The sequence below is a fragment of the Lactuca sativa genome, chromosome 3, assembly GCF_002870075.4.
Source record: "Lactuca sativa cultivar Salinas chromosome 3, Lsat_Salinas_v11, whole genome shotgun sequence".
Taxonomy (NCBI): Eukaryota; Viridiplantae; Streptophyta; class Magnoliopsida; order Asterales; family Asteraceae; genus Lactuca; species Lactuca sativa.
Window position 1 is genome coordinate 214,237,062 of NC_056625.2, and position 14,222 is coordinate 214,251,283.

Consider the following 14,222-nt stretch of genomic DNA (forward strand, 5'->3'; position numbering starts at 1 on the left):
ACTGTACACACGCATCAGCAACATTGATGATTCCGCGTTTTCTATAAAACTCTGATTTTAAGTAAAATGTAATGTGGAGTAAACAGTTTTCTTAATAATGGATATATAAATTTTAAAGTTTTACCTTAATAAAAATGAATTTTTTTTTTTGAAAAAGGGACGTTACAAGTGATGGGTTTTGAGCATTCTAACACTTACTAAGTGTACATGAAACCCTAATAACCTTGGATCTATGTTTGTCTAATTATCATGCAAAGTTGAATTCCAAGGTTATATTCCTATCTAGCATACATGGGGAACATTTTTAACTTGAATGAAAGATAGAATAACTTACCTTGTTGTTGATTATGATCCTTGAAACCTTGTGAGCCTAGCACCCCAAGTGTGATGCCTCAAATGCTTCACACAACATCAAATGCAAATGAGTAAACTTTGAGAGAATCTTACACTTGCAAAATCGGCTCTAGCCCTCTTGTTTCTTAGTGTAACCAATTTTGGTGGAGGTGATGGTCTTTATATAGTGTGACACATCTAGGGTTACACCATGTAAACCCTAATCTGTCATGGCTCTTCATTTCCATGAACCATGGGTTTGTAACTCCCATGGAGCATCCTATGGGTTTAACCCAACTTGATAATCCATGGAGCCTCTGTCACACCCCAAAACCAGAACGGCGGAAATGTTTGGGGGTGGAGGATGTCATGTCAAGTATCACGAGATATGTATATGGTAAGCAAGTAATGAACAACCATTTCATTTAGAAAGAAAGTGTCTACAATGTATGTGTTCACAAAACATAGAAGTCATAAACAAATAACAAAACAAGACTTGAAGCTATAATGCTTCATCTTCTGAAGTCCCAGCACGAGCACCTGTCTAATAGTCTCCTGAGAATACAAGTTATTTGAAAGAGTTGATCAGCAATTAAGCTGGTGAGTTCATAAGATTTTAGTGATGTGAGTAAGCTGAAAAGTGTTGTTGAAAATGTATATGTAAGAGTGATGTCAGTTGTAAGTTCTGTTTTGAAAAGTTTGCCTGTTCCTCTAGAAAATCCTACATTTCCTACTTTAATGGAAGTTAAGTAAAATGACACTACAAGCCTTTCTATGCGTACTAAGTGGGTACAAGTTATATATACTTGGAGTAAATAAACAATCGATTATGCACATCTACCCTCAACTCACAACCCAACAGGGTACAGTAAGTAAGGCGGATAGCACACATTCCATTGGTTGTTAGATCGTTGTCATATATAACCTTGGTGTATTCACTTGTTACTCATGGAGTTATTTGTAATGGTTCCTTTATATCTAATGGAGAGTTCTTTTAAGAAAACCTATATTTCTTATAGTAAAATATTGACTATGGTGATTACTTTTATAATAGCTTTGTTTATACGGCTATATATAATCTGATATCGGGTAGATAGTTAATTGGGGGAATCTGCCCTAAGCCCACATCCAACGGGAACAGGACGTCGGGGGAAAACACACATTTAGCTATCTGTCGGATATTAGTTTTTATATATAAACATGGTGTATAAACTGAGGTGTTATAGAGTTAACTCACTTAAAGTCTTTAAAATTGTACTGGCTTAATAAAATGGATTAAGCCCTTAACTGGGAAATCGCTAGTTTTGTATACCAAAAGTACTGAATTTGAAAAGTAAGTTTTGTATTAGAATAATTGTGCGATGACTCTGTGTCCTATGACATGATCCATACCTGGTACCCTTATGATGACTTAATGTATACTAAGCATAGATATATATATAGATTCAGGTAGATAATAGATTGGGTGACCTCGGTGTAAGCCCACATCCAACGGGAACAGGACGTACAACGAAGAGCACACATCCTATTAGCTTTCAGAATCTACTTAGCATATATGTATCCTATAGTGTATACATTAAGGAATCATAAAGTTAGCATCATGGTCCTAACTTTTAAAAGTAGCCTTCTACCAAGACTCGGCTGTTTTGAAAGTAGTCTTCTACCAAGACTCTACTGTTTTGAAAGTAGTCTTCTACCAAGACTCTACAGTTTTGAAAGTAGTCTTCTACCAAGACTCTACTATTTGAAAGTAGTCTTCTACCAAGACTCTACTGTTCCTTTGTCAAATGTAAAGTATATTCTCCCTAGTTTATAACTATCTCAAATAGAAAATAGATTAACCTTCCAGTGTTACCGACACTTTATGAAAGTAATGGGAGAAGTGAGTACTCTGATGTCGTTTATAATGACATGCGGAGGTACTATTAACCTAAAAACATATTTGTTTTATTACGGTCATAATGTGAAAGCTAGAACCCCTACTAAATGCTCTCATGTAAAGAGATTGAGGGAACCCAACGCGACCCAACAAATCCATGCAAGCCGTGTAATTCACATTAAAGTTATATGATCATGTATACCCAATATAACTATCACTAATGCGTTAGTTATTCATTGGTATAATTAGATCCTGTGTGTGTGTTATCATGCTATAGCAACTTAACTTGTTTATTATGTTCTGTTCTGGTATTGTTTGATTCTCTTCACTGTTTACTCTGTTCTGGTATTGTTTCTTTGTGTGCTTCATTGTACTAGAAGAAATGAATTGCATTCTCCTAAACTATACCTATAATAGTTTACTAATGTTCTAACTGTACTGATAATGACAAGACTCATTTGTCTACCAAGTTATGCTTATACTTTAAAAACGGAGTTTTGTACAACTATAAAGTAACACAACCTTTAAAAGAGTTTTGAAATGTAATGACAACTTATAAATGACATAAGTAACATTTTGAAAGATGTTTATAACAAACATTTACACAATTATCATTGTGTTCAACTTGTATCCCCCTTAAAACAGTTAAAATAGTTTAAAAGATTCATTACGGGGTATGAACTCACCTGATGTGGGTGATTCAAACGGGGATGCGCGTACGAATGAGAAGTTCCACGAATGAAGTCCCAAGACACAATAAGTCCTAAATGATATATAAGGACACATATTGACATGAATATAGTGTTTATAAACAACTATATGAAAGATAACACCCTCTGGGACTAGGAAACACCTTGGCTAGGTGTTGGAATCACATGTGATTCAACAAAGGGAAGTGAAATGGCACTAATTGGTGTTTACGGTTTTGAAACCAACTCCTCTTGAGTTTACGGTGGTAAACCCCTGAGTTTACGGTTGTAAACTCATGGTACTTTGACCATTTGGTGGTTTGAAGTCCTAGAAGTCTTTTTGAAGCATCCTAACTTCAAGTCTTAGCCTTAGGAAGTGATTAGGGCAACATATCACCCCTTTATAGGGTTTATGGTTTTTGGACCATTTGAATTTGGTTTTACGGTAGTAAACCCAAATGGTTTATTTTCAAATGAAGTTTTCGAGTCCTAAACACTTCTAGGTAAAGGTCTAGGCTAGTTTCTTGGCTTAAGGAAGAAGTATGGGGCATTAAAACCCTCATTGGGGTGTTTATGGTTTTGGGAGCTCCCCAAACCGTAAACACCTAAACATGGGACATTTTGTGGTTTTCTTGTGCTAAACACATCAAAGGAAGGTTGTATGTTCGCTTCTATGGTTTGGCAAGAGTTTAGGGGCACTTTGGCACACTTTTAGCACCCTTTTTAGGGTTTACAGTCCAAAGAGATTTTTGGACCGTAAACACCTTATCCTATGTGATTTTGGGTGTTTTCTTGATGCTCTTAAGGTTTAAACATGTTAAGGGTTGTTTCTATGCCTGTTTCAAAGGTCTAGAGAGGCATTGGGCACATTTAAGCCACACTTTTAGTGTTCACGGTCCAAGAAGATCTTGGGCCATGAACACCTTGTTCTTGGGGTATTTTGATGATTTCTTGATGTTTAACACTTGATCTAAACATAAAAGGGCTAGAAACACTTACAAGTTGAAGATCTTGAAGAAAAAGGGATGATACTTGAGAGAGAAATGGCCCTACTCTTTGGAAATGTGAAAAAGTGATTAAAATAACTAAGTCTCACTTATATAGTCTTTTGGGTTTACGGTCCCAATACCATTTTGGACCGTAAACTCAAAACTCTTGAACTTTTGGGTACTTATTGCTACATAATACACCCTATCGTATCCACTCTCCTGATATCTTCTGAAGCACTAACTTTAAAACACTCAAACTTATTCCAAAAAGTTTGAAAGTTAGTAGAAATAGTTTTAACTCATATTGAAGTGGATGGTTGAACAGAATGGAAAGTTTTGGGTTGTCACAGCCTCTTAGCCCACTATACAAGCTATGAATGATTTACATAATCAACCCATATATTTAATTAGTTATCTTTTGATCACTTAATTAATTCTAAATTAATTCTTGATCAAACTAATTAAATAATATTATTAATATATTAGAACTTATAATATATTAATAAACCATAAGTGTTATTTCTCTCATTTTAGTTTATCCAATTGCATGGTGCCATGAAACCCAAATGGACCATGTCGGGTCGGATTAAGTACATACCAGAAGTAGTTATGGACTTAGACACCTTATCCAACAGTCTCCCACTTGAATAAGTCTAATAACTATAATGCAATACATCAGGAACCGATCGGTAATCGTAGCTCTTTCAAGGTCTCTCGAGATCCTTATCCCTAGAATATAGGCAGCTTCTCCTAGGTCCTTCATAGAGAAACACTTCCCAAGCCAGGACTTGACTTCCTGCAGAGTTGGGATGTCATTTCCTATGAGTAGTATGTTATCCACATACAATACCAAAAAGCTAACTATACTCCCACTAGCCTTGTGTGACATCCCCATTTTCACTGCCAAAAAAGACCGATTATGTTTATGCATTATAAAAATCAGAGTACCCTTTTTATAAAAATATTGCAGAATTTGTTCCCAGGAAAAACATGATAAATACGTTATCAAAGCATTTCCGAAGAAATGTATTTTTTTTAATTTTAAACCATTGGGATGTCATCGTCAATACAGAAGCATAAGCATAAAAAAACTTACATTCATTATCACTAGTGATTTACATCTCCTTAATCTCTCAGTGTAATGTAACTTCATATAGACACCTGTGATATAAATAAGCTGGAGTGGGTCAGGTTGGGAAACTTGGTGAGTACATAGGGATTTCATATAGACACCTGTGATATAAATAAGCTGGAGTGGGTCAGGTTGGGAAACTTGGTGAGTACATAGGGTTTCAATCCCACAATGTTATATCATATATATATATATATATATATATATATATATATATATATATATATATATATATATATATATAATTTAGAATTCACAAAATATACAATTTCACCATATATACATAAGCAACTCTTACCCCGCCCCGTTAATCATTACAACGAGACTATCCATACTCTCGGACCTTAAATTTTACCTCTTACTTAACCCATAATCTCGGATCTAATTCCTGCTCTCGGATTAATAATTATACCCATTCCATACTCTCGGATTAGGGACAAGTATCTATGCGTAAATCCATTCTCCCGGATTAACGACGAATGACTATGTCCTATCCATACTCCCGGACTGACGACGATGACTATGTCTAATCCATGCTACCGGATTAATGACATATACTAAAGTTCTATTCTCTGAGTATAACTCACTCGTACTCGTAAGAAAATACTACCCAATATTCCTCATAATTAATTTAGGTTTGCTCTTTCTCCTAAATCATCATGTATAATCAGGTATGTTCTTTAACATGTATTTCAGGCAACATCAATTAACTCGCACATAAACATATAATTAATACTTCAATCAATACTTGTATTAAAATCATGTTCATGAAAGGGGCTATGCACTCACTTGAAAAGGTGGTGATTCCGAACTCAGACAGCGTTTCGCTTCTTAAAAATGATTTCCTTCGACGAAACCTAGTATTATTATACTAGAGTTTAGTCTATTATTTGTCGAGACTAATTAATAGTCTAGCTATTATTACTATTATATAAGCATTAAACAATACTTATATAACCCATAATAATAGCCCAAGTACTTATTATAAGTTCCTAATAATGTTACTATAATTAAATAAACGATATATTAAAAATAGCGTAAGCGTAGCTCACTTACAACGAGTTTTATAGAAAACCGGGCTTTGCTTGGAGCAGCGTTCCCGAGCCGAAAAGCTCTTCTTCTCGGAGCCGTCGATCACTCCGGGGCTTCCGCCTCGTGCTAGGGAGGTTCCCTAGGCTTTTTCGGGGGGTTTCGGGGCTAGAGAGAGGTTCTACAAAGAGAGTAAAGAGAAGAAAGAATGGGAAAGGTGTGAAGAAAATGAGGGTGGGAGAGGTTCTATTTATAGGGTGAAAATGGTTGAACTTGGTGCCACATCTCACCATCTAGTGGCAAGACTTGGGGAGAAAGCAATGACCAAGATTGTGCCACAGCACCCATTTTTGCATAGCACACTTCCGACTTCTAAAATCTGTAATTTTCACATACGACCTCCAATTTTGACGTTCTTTATATCCACGCGTAGGTAAAAATAAGATCTACAACTTTTATTTTGACTCCGTCGGCTAATTCTCGACCGATATTAAATTTAACAGTACGAGGAGATTATACTATTAAATGTCCGTGTAAAATTCATAACTTCTACATACGGACTCTGTTTTTGTCTGTCTTTTTACCGTTGAGCTCCTATTAATGAGATCTTCAATTCTCATTTAGGTCGCATAGGCCAAAAACTGCTCTAACTAAAATTCGAGTTTCGGGTCGTGCACTGCTATGCCAAATCTTATAAAATTTATAACTTCCTCATACGAAGTCAGATTTGGGCGTTCTTTTGTTTTGTATGTTCTTGGTTTAACATATACTACAAATTTTATTTGGATCGATAAGGCTAAAAAATCCTTTATCAAAAATTCACTATTTACGTCTCCCGGTGTCGTGCCGGTTTTGCCGTAAAACTTCGATGGGCAATAACTTCTTCGTTATAATCGGATTTCGGCGTTCTTTATATGTACGGAACCCTTGAGACATATTATAAAGATTGGTTAAGATTATTTATTCTAAATAATCTTTTGTAAAAAGTTGTTTTCGACCCTTATTATCTCTAAATTGACTAGCTCGGATCTACGGGCGTTACACCTTGACATATACACAAGATTCATGTTTACTCCTAGAAAAGCCAAATTCTTTGACTTTCTCATCAAAGCAAAGATTCCATCTGCGAGGTGCTTGCTTTAACCCATAAATGGATTTCTCAAGCTTACACACTCTATTAGGGTACCGTGTGTTGATAAAACCCTCTAGCCGACTCATGTGAACATCCTCAGCCAACTTTCCATTAAGGAAAGCGGTTTTGACATCCATTTGCCATATTTCATTGTCATGAAATGCGGCTATGGCTAACAGAACCCTAATAGACTTAATCTTGGCCACTGGAGAAAAGGTCTCATCATAATCAACTCCCGGAGTTTGTGAGAAGCCCTTCGCAACCAGTTGTGCCTTATAAGTGTGTACATTACCATCCATGTCGGTCTTCTTCTTGAAGATCCATTTGCACCCTACAGTCTTACGACCTGGTACATTCTCAACCAAGTTCCAAACTTGATTGTCATACATGGACTGTATCTCGCTGTCCATTGCCTCCTTCCACTTGGTTGACTCAGGGCCTACCATGGCTTCCGCGTAACTGTTAGGTTCATCCAGACCTATCAGTGTCTCATCACTGATAAGTGTATCACCTTCCGCAATAATATGGAATCCATAGTAATGCTCAGGTGCATTCCTAACCCTTGTGGAATGCCTCAGAGGTACAGACTTGTCAATTGGCTTAATAGGAGTTTCCTCCTTAAGTTGAGTGCTAGGGTTTGAAGTTCCTTCACCACTTGGCTCTTGAATTTCTTCAAGGTCAACTTGCCTCCCACTGTTTTGTTGGCTTATGAACTCTCTCTCTCTCTCGAAAGACAGCCCTCCTAGCTACAAAGACCACATTTTCACTAGGTCTGTAGAAGAGGTAACCAAAGGATTGATGTGGGTAGTCGATGAAAATACACCTCTCACTTCGAGGTTCGAGCTTAACACGATCCAAATGCACCAAATGCTCGAGTCACATTTAACACTAGCTATGAAATTCTCTCAATACCCGTAGATCTAAGATTTTCTCTACCAAAAAACATATATTTTTGGTTTTTTGCAAATAAATCATAAACCAGACGTATCCTAATTTTTATAAAAGTTGATAAATAATGATAAAACACTCAATAAATAGAGATCTTACCATGTTTTCAGGAGAATACATAACTCCGTCCACCGTTATTGATTCAGATATATATTCAAAGAGTTTTCCCAAATTTGAAACTAGAAAAATAAGGGTTAAAAAAGGGTATTTATAGTGCAGGTAAGAAATCGCAGATGACCTCTTGTCAGAAATTGCAGACGGTTATCAGCTAGGAAGGTACAAGTCACTGACGTGTATCTGTGCATTGATGGGTTGTACATTCACAGATAAGATAAGGAAATCATAGATGGGGGCTAATTACATGCGATTTCAATGGTTACTTTATATAATTTGTTAATTTTGGCTATTTTTTACAAAGTAATTAGTATTTTTTGGCTATTTTTATAAGTTTCTCAAAAATATATAATTAGGCTTAAGCAGTGTTGTAAAACTCGTCGAGTTGGCCGATTACTCCTCCGAGTACTCGCTACTCGGCCCCTTACCTAAGCGAGTTACCAAATCCCGAGTACTCCTCGATCGACCCCTTATGGAACTGAGCAATGTTGTAAAACTCGGTCAACTCAGTGATAAATATGTATAATATACTTAATGATTTATTATTTAACACACACATGTGATTATTACTTTATATATATATATATATATATATATATATATATATATATATATATATATATATATATATATATATATATATATCAAATTTTCAATAATTATTCACGAAGTTAGACCATTATGTGTTTTTTCAGTTTTTGTGTATTCACATGTATCTAATTTGTTATATATTTCAATCAACTTATGATATGAACTTATGATTTTACATATATTATTTCCCTAAAACTATTTCTACATGAATTACCGAATCCGAGTACTCCCAGAGTACTCACGTGTACTACCGGGTACTCGCTACTCGGTAGTCGGACGAACAGGTACCGAGTAACGAGTTCTACAACCTTGGGCTTAAAACAAGTTCTCAAGTCCATAGTTCTCCTTCACATCTAACGACCAATCGACGTTCAGAAATCGGTTTTTGATCTACAATCAACACTGTTTTGGTTGTGTGGAAATTTCGTTTAAAATCGAATTTGATTTTGTTGAGTTTTGGTTTGTTTTTTTGGTTCATCTTGCAAATTTGATGCTAAAACCTAAGTTTCAGATTTGTAATTTGATTCAATGATTAATCTAATTTCTAATTCATCTAGTTTTTTTGTTCACCGATGATATTCCAGCTAGGGGGGACAATGTAGTCGAAGAAGACATAGTTGGTCAGGACATTGTGTGTATGTGTGTGTGAGAGAGAGAGATATGATCTTTTTGTATAAAATGTTGTGTGTTTTTAAGTGTATAGATATGTTTTGATTTAAGTGCACATCTATGTAACATAGATTGCAGGTGAGGGGAGGAAGAAGAAGATATGTTTGGGATGGATAAGATTAGGAGAGAGAGAGAGAGAGAGAGAGAGAGAGAGAGAGAGAGAGAGAGAGAGAGAGAGAGAGAGAGAGAGAGAGACCCCTATATTATTTATAATTATAAAAATATTAAAGAAATATAAAAAAAATGTGTGTGTGAGAGAGAGAGAGAGAAAGATGATCTTTTGTATAAAATGTTGCGTGTTTTTAAATGAGGGAAGGAAGAAAAAGATATGAGAGAGAGGTCCCTATATTATTTATAATTATAAAAATATTAAAGAAAAAAAACAAATTAAAAGGGCAAAACTATCATTTCAAATTAGAATTTTTGATTTTGGAAGTAAGTTAAAAAAATTTTGGTGAAATTTTATTTGGACATAGCTATAGTTTTTTTTTTTTTTTTTGTAAATGACATGCATCAATTTTGAATTTTTTTTTTTTTTTTTTTTGGTGGGGCGGGGTGTTAGGCTTAAATTGGAGACAAAAATAAGGATTTACTTTTCATTTAATTAATTGTTTTAAAATAAAAAGAATAAAAAAGTGAAAAAGGTAAAAAAAGTAATTTGTGGGCCACCTTTTACATAAACGGAAAGATAGATTTATGTTCGACGAGAATCAAGAGAAGAAGGAACAAGGTGCTCATGCGTTGTGTTTTTATGTTTTTGCGATCGAGAGACGAAAATCTTTGTTTTTGTTGTGTGCGAACCTGACCAAGAGACAGAGAGACCGAAAGAGAGGTTGAATCGAGAGGAGGAAGTGAATGAGAAGAAGCAGTTGGGAGAGGTGCCGGAGAAAGCGACGGCGGCGGCGTCAGCAAGCCCTAGGTGGCCACTCATCCACAACTTTTAATTTGTGCTAATTTGGACAGCCCTTGAGTCGAGGTAATTTATTTGTAGAAACCGTGATATGGAATCAAATAAAAATCAAGACTTTTTTCAAATCAATTTCAGTATGTGTTATATATGGTAATAGATAGATATTCCAAATTTAATCCTTAATTTTATAATTTATAAGAGAAGATGAAACCGAAATCTTCCAGGATCGGAATTAGCCGACCAACATCCCTAGCCTGGTAGTTCGTACTACACAAAGTTGGCCAACATCTCTCCGCCGATCTCCACCGCATTTTCACCGGAGTAACCCAACAACTCAGCCGGTAACTCTTCCTCCTTTATCCGATCTGATTGTTTTCTGTAATCTGTTAGTTTGACCCTAACTTAATACAAACTATAATCTTTTTGTTTGATGAAAATGAATGAAATCATATTATTTTCGATAACCTAAAAGTCTTTGTTTCTGTAGATTCCTTGACCGGTGTCGGCCAGGGGTTAGAGTTGCTGTAGTGGGACCCAGTAATATCTCAAGTTTCGCATAATAATTTTATGTCGATTCTTAGTAGGTGGAAATTACAAGATTTGATTTTATGCTAAATTATGCAATATAATATATAAAATATAATATAAAATAGCATGAGTTTTTGAAGCGTCTTAAAATGAACTCTTAGCCGCATTAGTCAAGATTATCACATAGCTTATTTGACTACTGGTAATCACTGTGATAATCTAAAGAAACCATAGATGCTTTTGGAATAAAATTATTCAATAATTCAAAATGATTAAAGCCATTGAATGTGATTTTGATGTTCCACCATAAACTTAATAGCGGGATTGTGATATACGGAAATTGCATAATGTGATCCTCTCAGAAAGCTTAGTTCTTTTTGCAACAAAAATAATATTATTTGGTATTTTTTACTAGAAGAAACCGATAAATGACTTGTTATTTTGTTCTGGTATTTTCAAAAATATACAGAATTATAGTAGTGAAAATTGTTTTATGGTACGATGTAATTGCTATAATTAGATGATTTTTTCAAACTATATTGTTGTAATAGGAAGATATGAATGTATAAATGATGTATGCATATGTAGGTTGCTATTTCTTGCATTCGACTCTAGCTTTTTTTTTTAGTGTTAAGTTTCGATCTTCATGCCTTTGATATATGATGTATGCATATGTAATGTATAAATGATATGAACCAACAAGATTGCTAATTTTGCAGATAACCTTTCATATCAAAAACAATATAAAGTGAACGGTGTTCTTCGAGAAAAAAAGAAACCATGGTTTCCGTCACTCAATTGCAAAGACAATATGCCGAGTATACAACATCTTTGTATCACGAGGTTTGTGATGCCTTTTAACTTAGCTTAAATGTAAAAATAGCAATGCGATAAAAATACAAAGCAATTTTCACTTGTATCGCGCTTTCGAAAAGTGGGAATTAGTATTTCTATTCTTTTTTTTATTTATGGATTGATTTTCGGTTGTTTTTTTAGGGATATCTTAATGATCAATTCATGCAACTTCAGAAACTGCAAGATGAGAGTGACCCGGACTTTTTGGTTGGGTTGGTGTCTGTTTTCGTAGATGACTCGAAAAAGCTTCTTGACACTTTGACAACTGCTTTGTAAGCTTGTTTGATAATTTCTTATTTCTTTACTTGTTGTGATTGGTTCCTTATTGTTTTGACTTTTGACCAAAAAGTCAACAGAAGACCGTGGATTATAAACAAGTTTCTCTTCATGTTCACCGCTTTAAGGGTAGTAGTTCCAAGTCAGTTTTCTCTCCCTTGTCTCCATTCTCCAGAGACAAAATAGTTGAATTCATAAGATTTTGACAATTTTTTTTAATTGGTTTTTGAAACAGCATAGGGGCACAACGACTCATGCGTGTGTGTGTTCTCTTTATAAACTACTGCAAGGAGAAAAATCTTGATGGGTGAGTAATTAATTATAATTATCTTTCATTATTCTAAATATGAATTTAAAGTGGTATTTACCGATTTACCCTTCTATAATAGTATGATATACATACGTACATACATATATATGTTCTCTAATGTTTTTTTAGCATCATTCTTCTCCTTTGTTCTCTTGTTAATTTAGATATCAAATTTCTCTCAGTTCTGAAGTTTGATTTTCAAGGTCAAAGTACTGAAATACCCCTCTATTATCAATCTCCTTTCTTCTTTGGCTTCTTGTAATTACAGGTGTTTGTGGTGTCTTCAGCAAGCAAATCACGAATACATTCTTGTTAGGAGCAAATTCAAAGCCTTGTTCAAGGTATGTCTGCTACTACCAAAACATGGTCATTTACGTTTTTACCCTTGTTCATATTTTGACCTACTTTCTCCATGATGTAGTTGGAGAAACAGATCTTGAAAGCTGGTGGATCAATCCCTATGATGGAATAGGTTTTTACTTTCCAAAGTATTATGTGATATCGTTACTATTTTTATCATCTGAAAAACTTGTGGGTTTATACTTGAGATCTCAGTATCAAGTTGTTATGTCTGATTAGAACATTGATGGTTTTGTGGTGCTGTTTTCTATGGTCTATTCTATTGAATTTTGTTTTGCATTAATACATTGTTCTATAATTATTGATTTGTCAGCGAGATGATATGGTATAATTGTTGTATTAGTTTCTTTTGTTAATGGAGAACAGATCAAATATCAGAAGTTAAATGATATTGCTTCTTTGAAAACTCGTAAAAATTCGCATAATTATTTGAGTAAATCTCTATCCGAGTAGGAGGCTTGAATTGCTTTGCTTGTTTTTTTCCGCTAATATATCATGAAAAGCTATTAAACACATTTCTGGTGTAACATATTTTCACAACATATTATAAGTTGCATTCCATTCGGTATTATTGCCGTAGATGGGTCCTAATGGAGTTTCATTTTTGTTGTTGTAACATACTTTCAAACATATTAAAAGTTGAATTACAACTAGTATTATTATTTATTGTTGTAGTTAGGTTATAATAGAGTTTCATTGCATTAGTTACAAAAAGGTGATTTTTTGCCTTTTATTACTCAGCCATAAATTATGGATAATACCAGTGTTGTAAAAATCCCGATTAGGTCCCGATTAATCCCTAGGCGCTACTGTACCGATTAGAGGGTGCCTAGCGATTAATCTCTGCATACACAATGACAGAACCAATAGAACCCGATAAAATTTTAACACTCTGAAGAAATTACATCTCAATAGAAACTATTTGAGGTATGATTAGTGTTGTATTTATCATATTATCCAATTTTGTGATGATATTAGTGGTATTTACTAACTTTTATATGAAATTAGTCATATTTAGTTTTTTAAAATGTAACAAATTAGAAATTAATGGTCTCCGATTAATCTCCGCCTAGCCGATTATTTCCTTAACCCCAGTCCACTGATTAGCGAACGTCGAGCGATTTTTACAACCTTAGATAATACACCTCTAAATTTTAATATTAAGTTTTCGTAAAACTAAGGTCCCGTTTGCATAGTTGTCTTGATAATATGTGCAACATATCATGCATGGAAGAAAACACAGCCTAAAATGTGTATTTTAAGTCGACGATAGTATTTTTTTGAAGTGTTATCGAATGAAGTTGAAAAAAAAATCTAATTAGCAGATAACCAAGCAATGTAAACAAAATGAGTCATTTTACCATAACCAAATTTGCAAGTAAAATCAATGTGCACGCCGTAACAACTAGGTTGGACTTCATATTTTCATGCCAATCGGTCCAAATGTTACATGTTAAATAAACAACATAATTATAATC

At 34.5% G+C, this 14,222-nt stretch overlaps 1 protein-coding gene across 3 annotated transcripts; it reads left to right on the plus strand.

Annotated features, from left to right (window-relative positions):
• Window positions 1–10,210: 10,210 nt before the first annotated feature.
• LOC111882326 (histidine-containing phosphotransfer protein 1) lies at window positions 10,211–13,060 on the plus strand. 3 transcript variants are annotated; one of them, XM_023878684.3, is made up of 8 exons: window positions 10,211–10,481; window positions 10,615–10,756; window positions 11,663–11,786; window positions 11,940–12,070; window positions 12,148–12,216; window positions 12,310–12,381; window positions 12,653–12,725; window positions 12,806–13,060. In XM_023878684.3, the coding sequence occupies exons 3-8, from the start codon at window positions 11,724–11,726 to the stop codon at window positions 12,854–12,856; spliced, it is 459 nt and encodes a 152-aa protein (XP_023734452.1). In that variant the 5' UTR covers window positions 10,211–10,481; window positions 10,615–10,756; window positions 11,663–11,723; the 3' UTR covers window positions 12,857–13,060. The 3 variants fall into 3 exon arrangements, with proteins under 3 accessions (XP_023734452.1, XP_023734453.1, XP_023734451.1); XM_023878685.3 differs by having other exon boundaries at window positions 10,620–10,756; XM_023878683.3 differs by having other exon boundaries at window positions 10,212–10,481; window positions 10,640–10,756.
• Window positions 13,061–14,222: the final 1,162 nt, after the last annotated feature.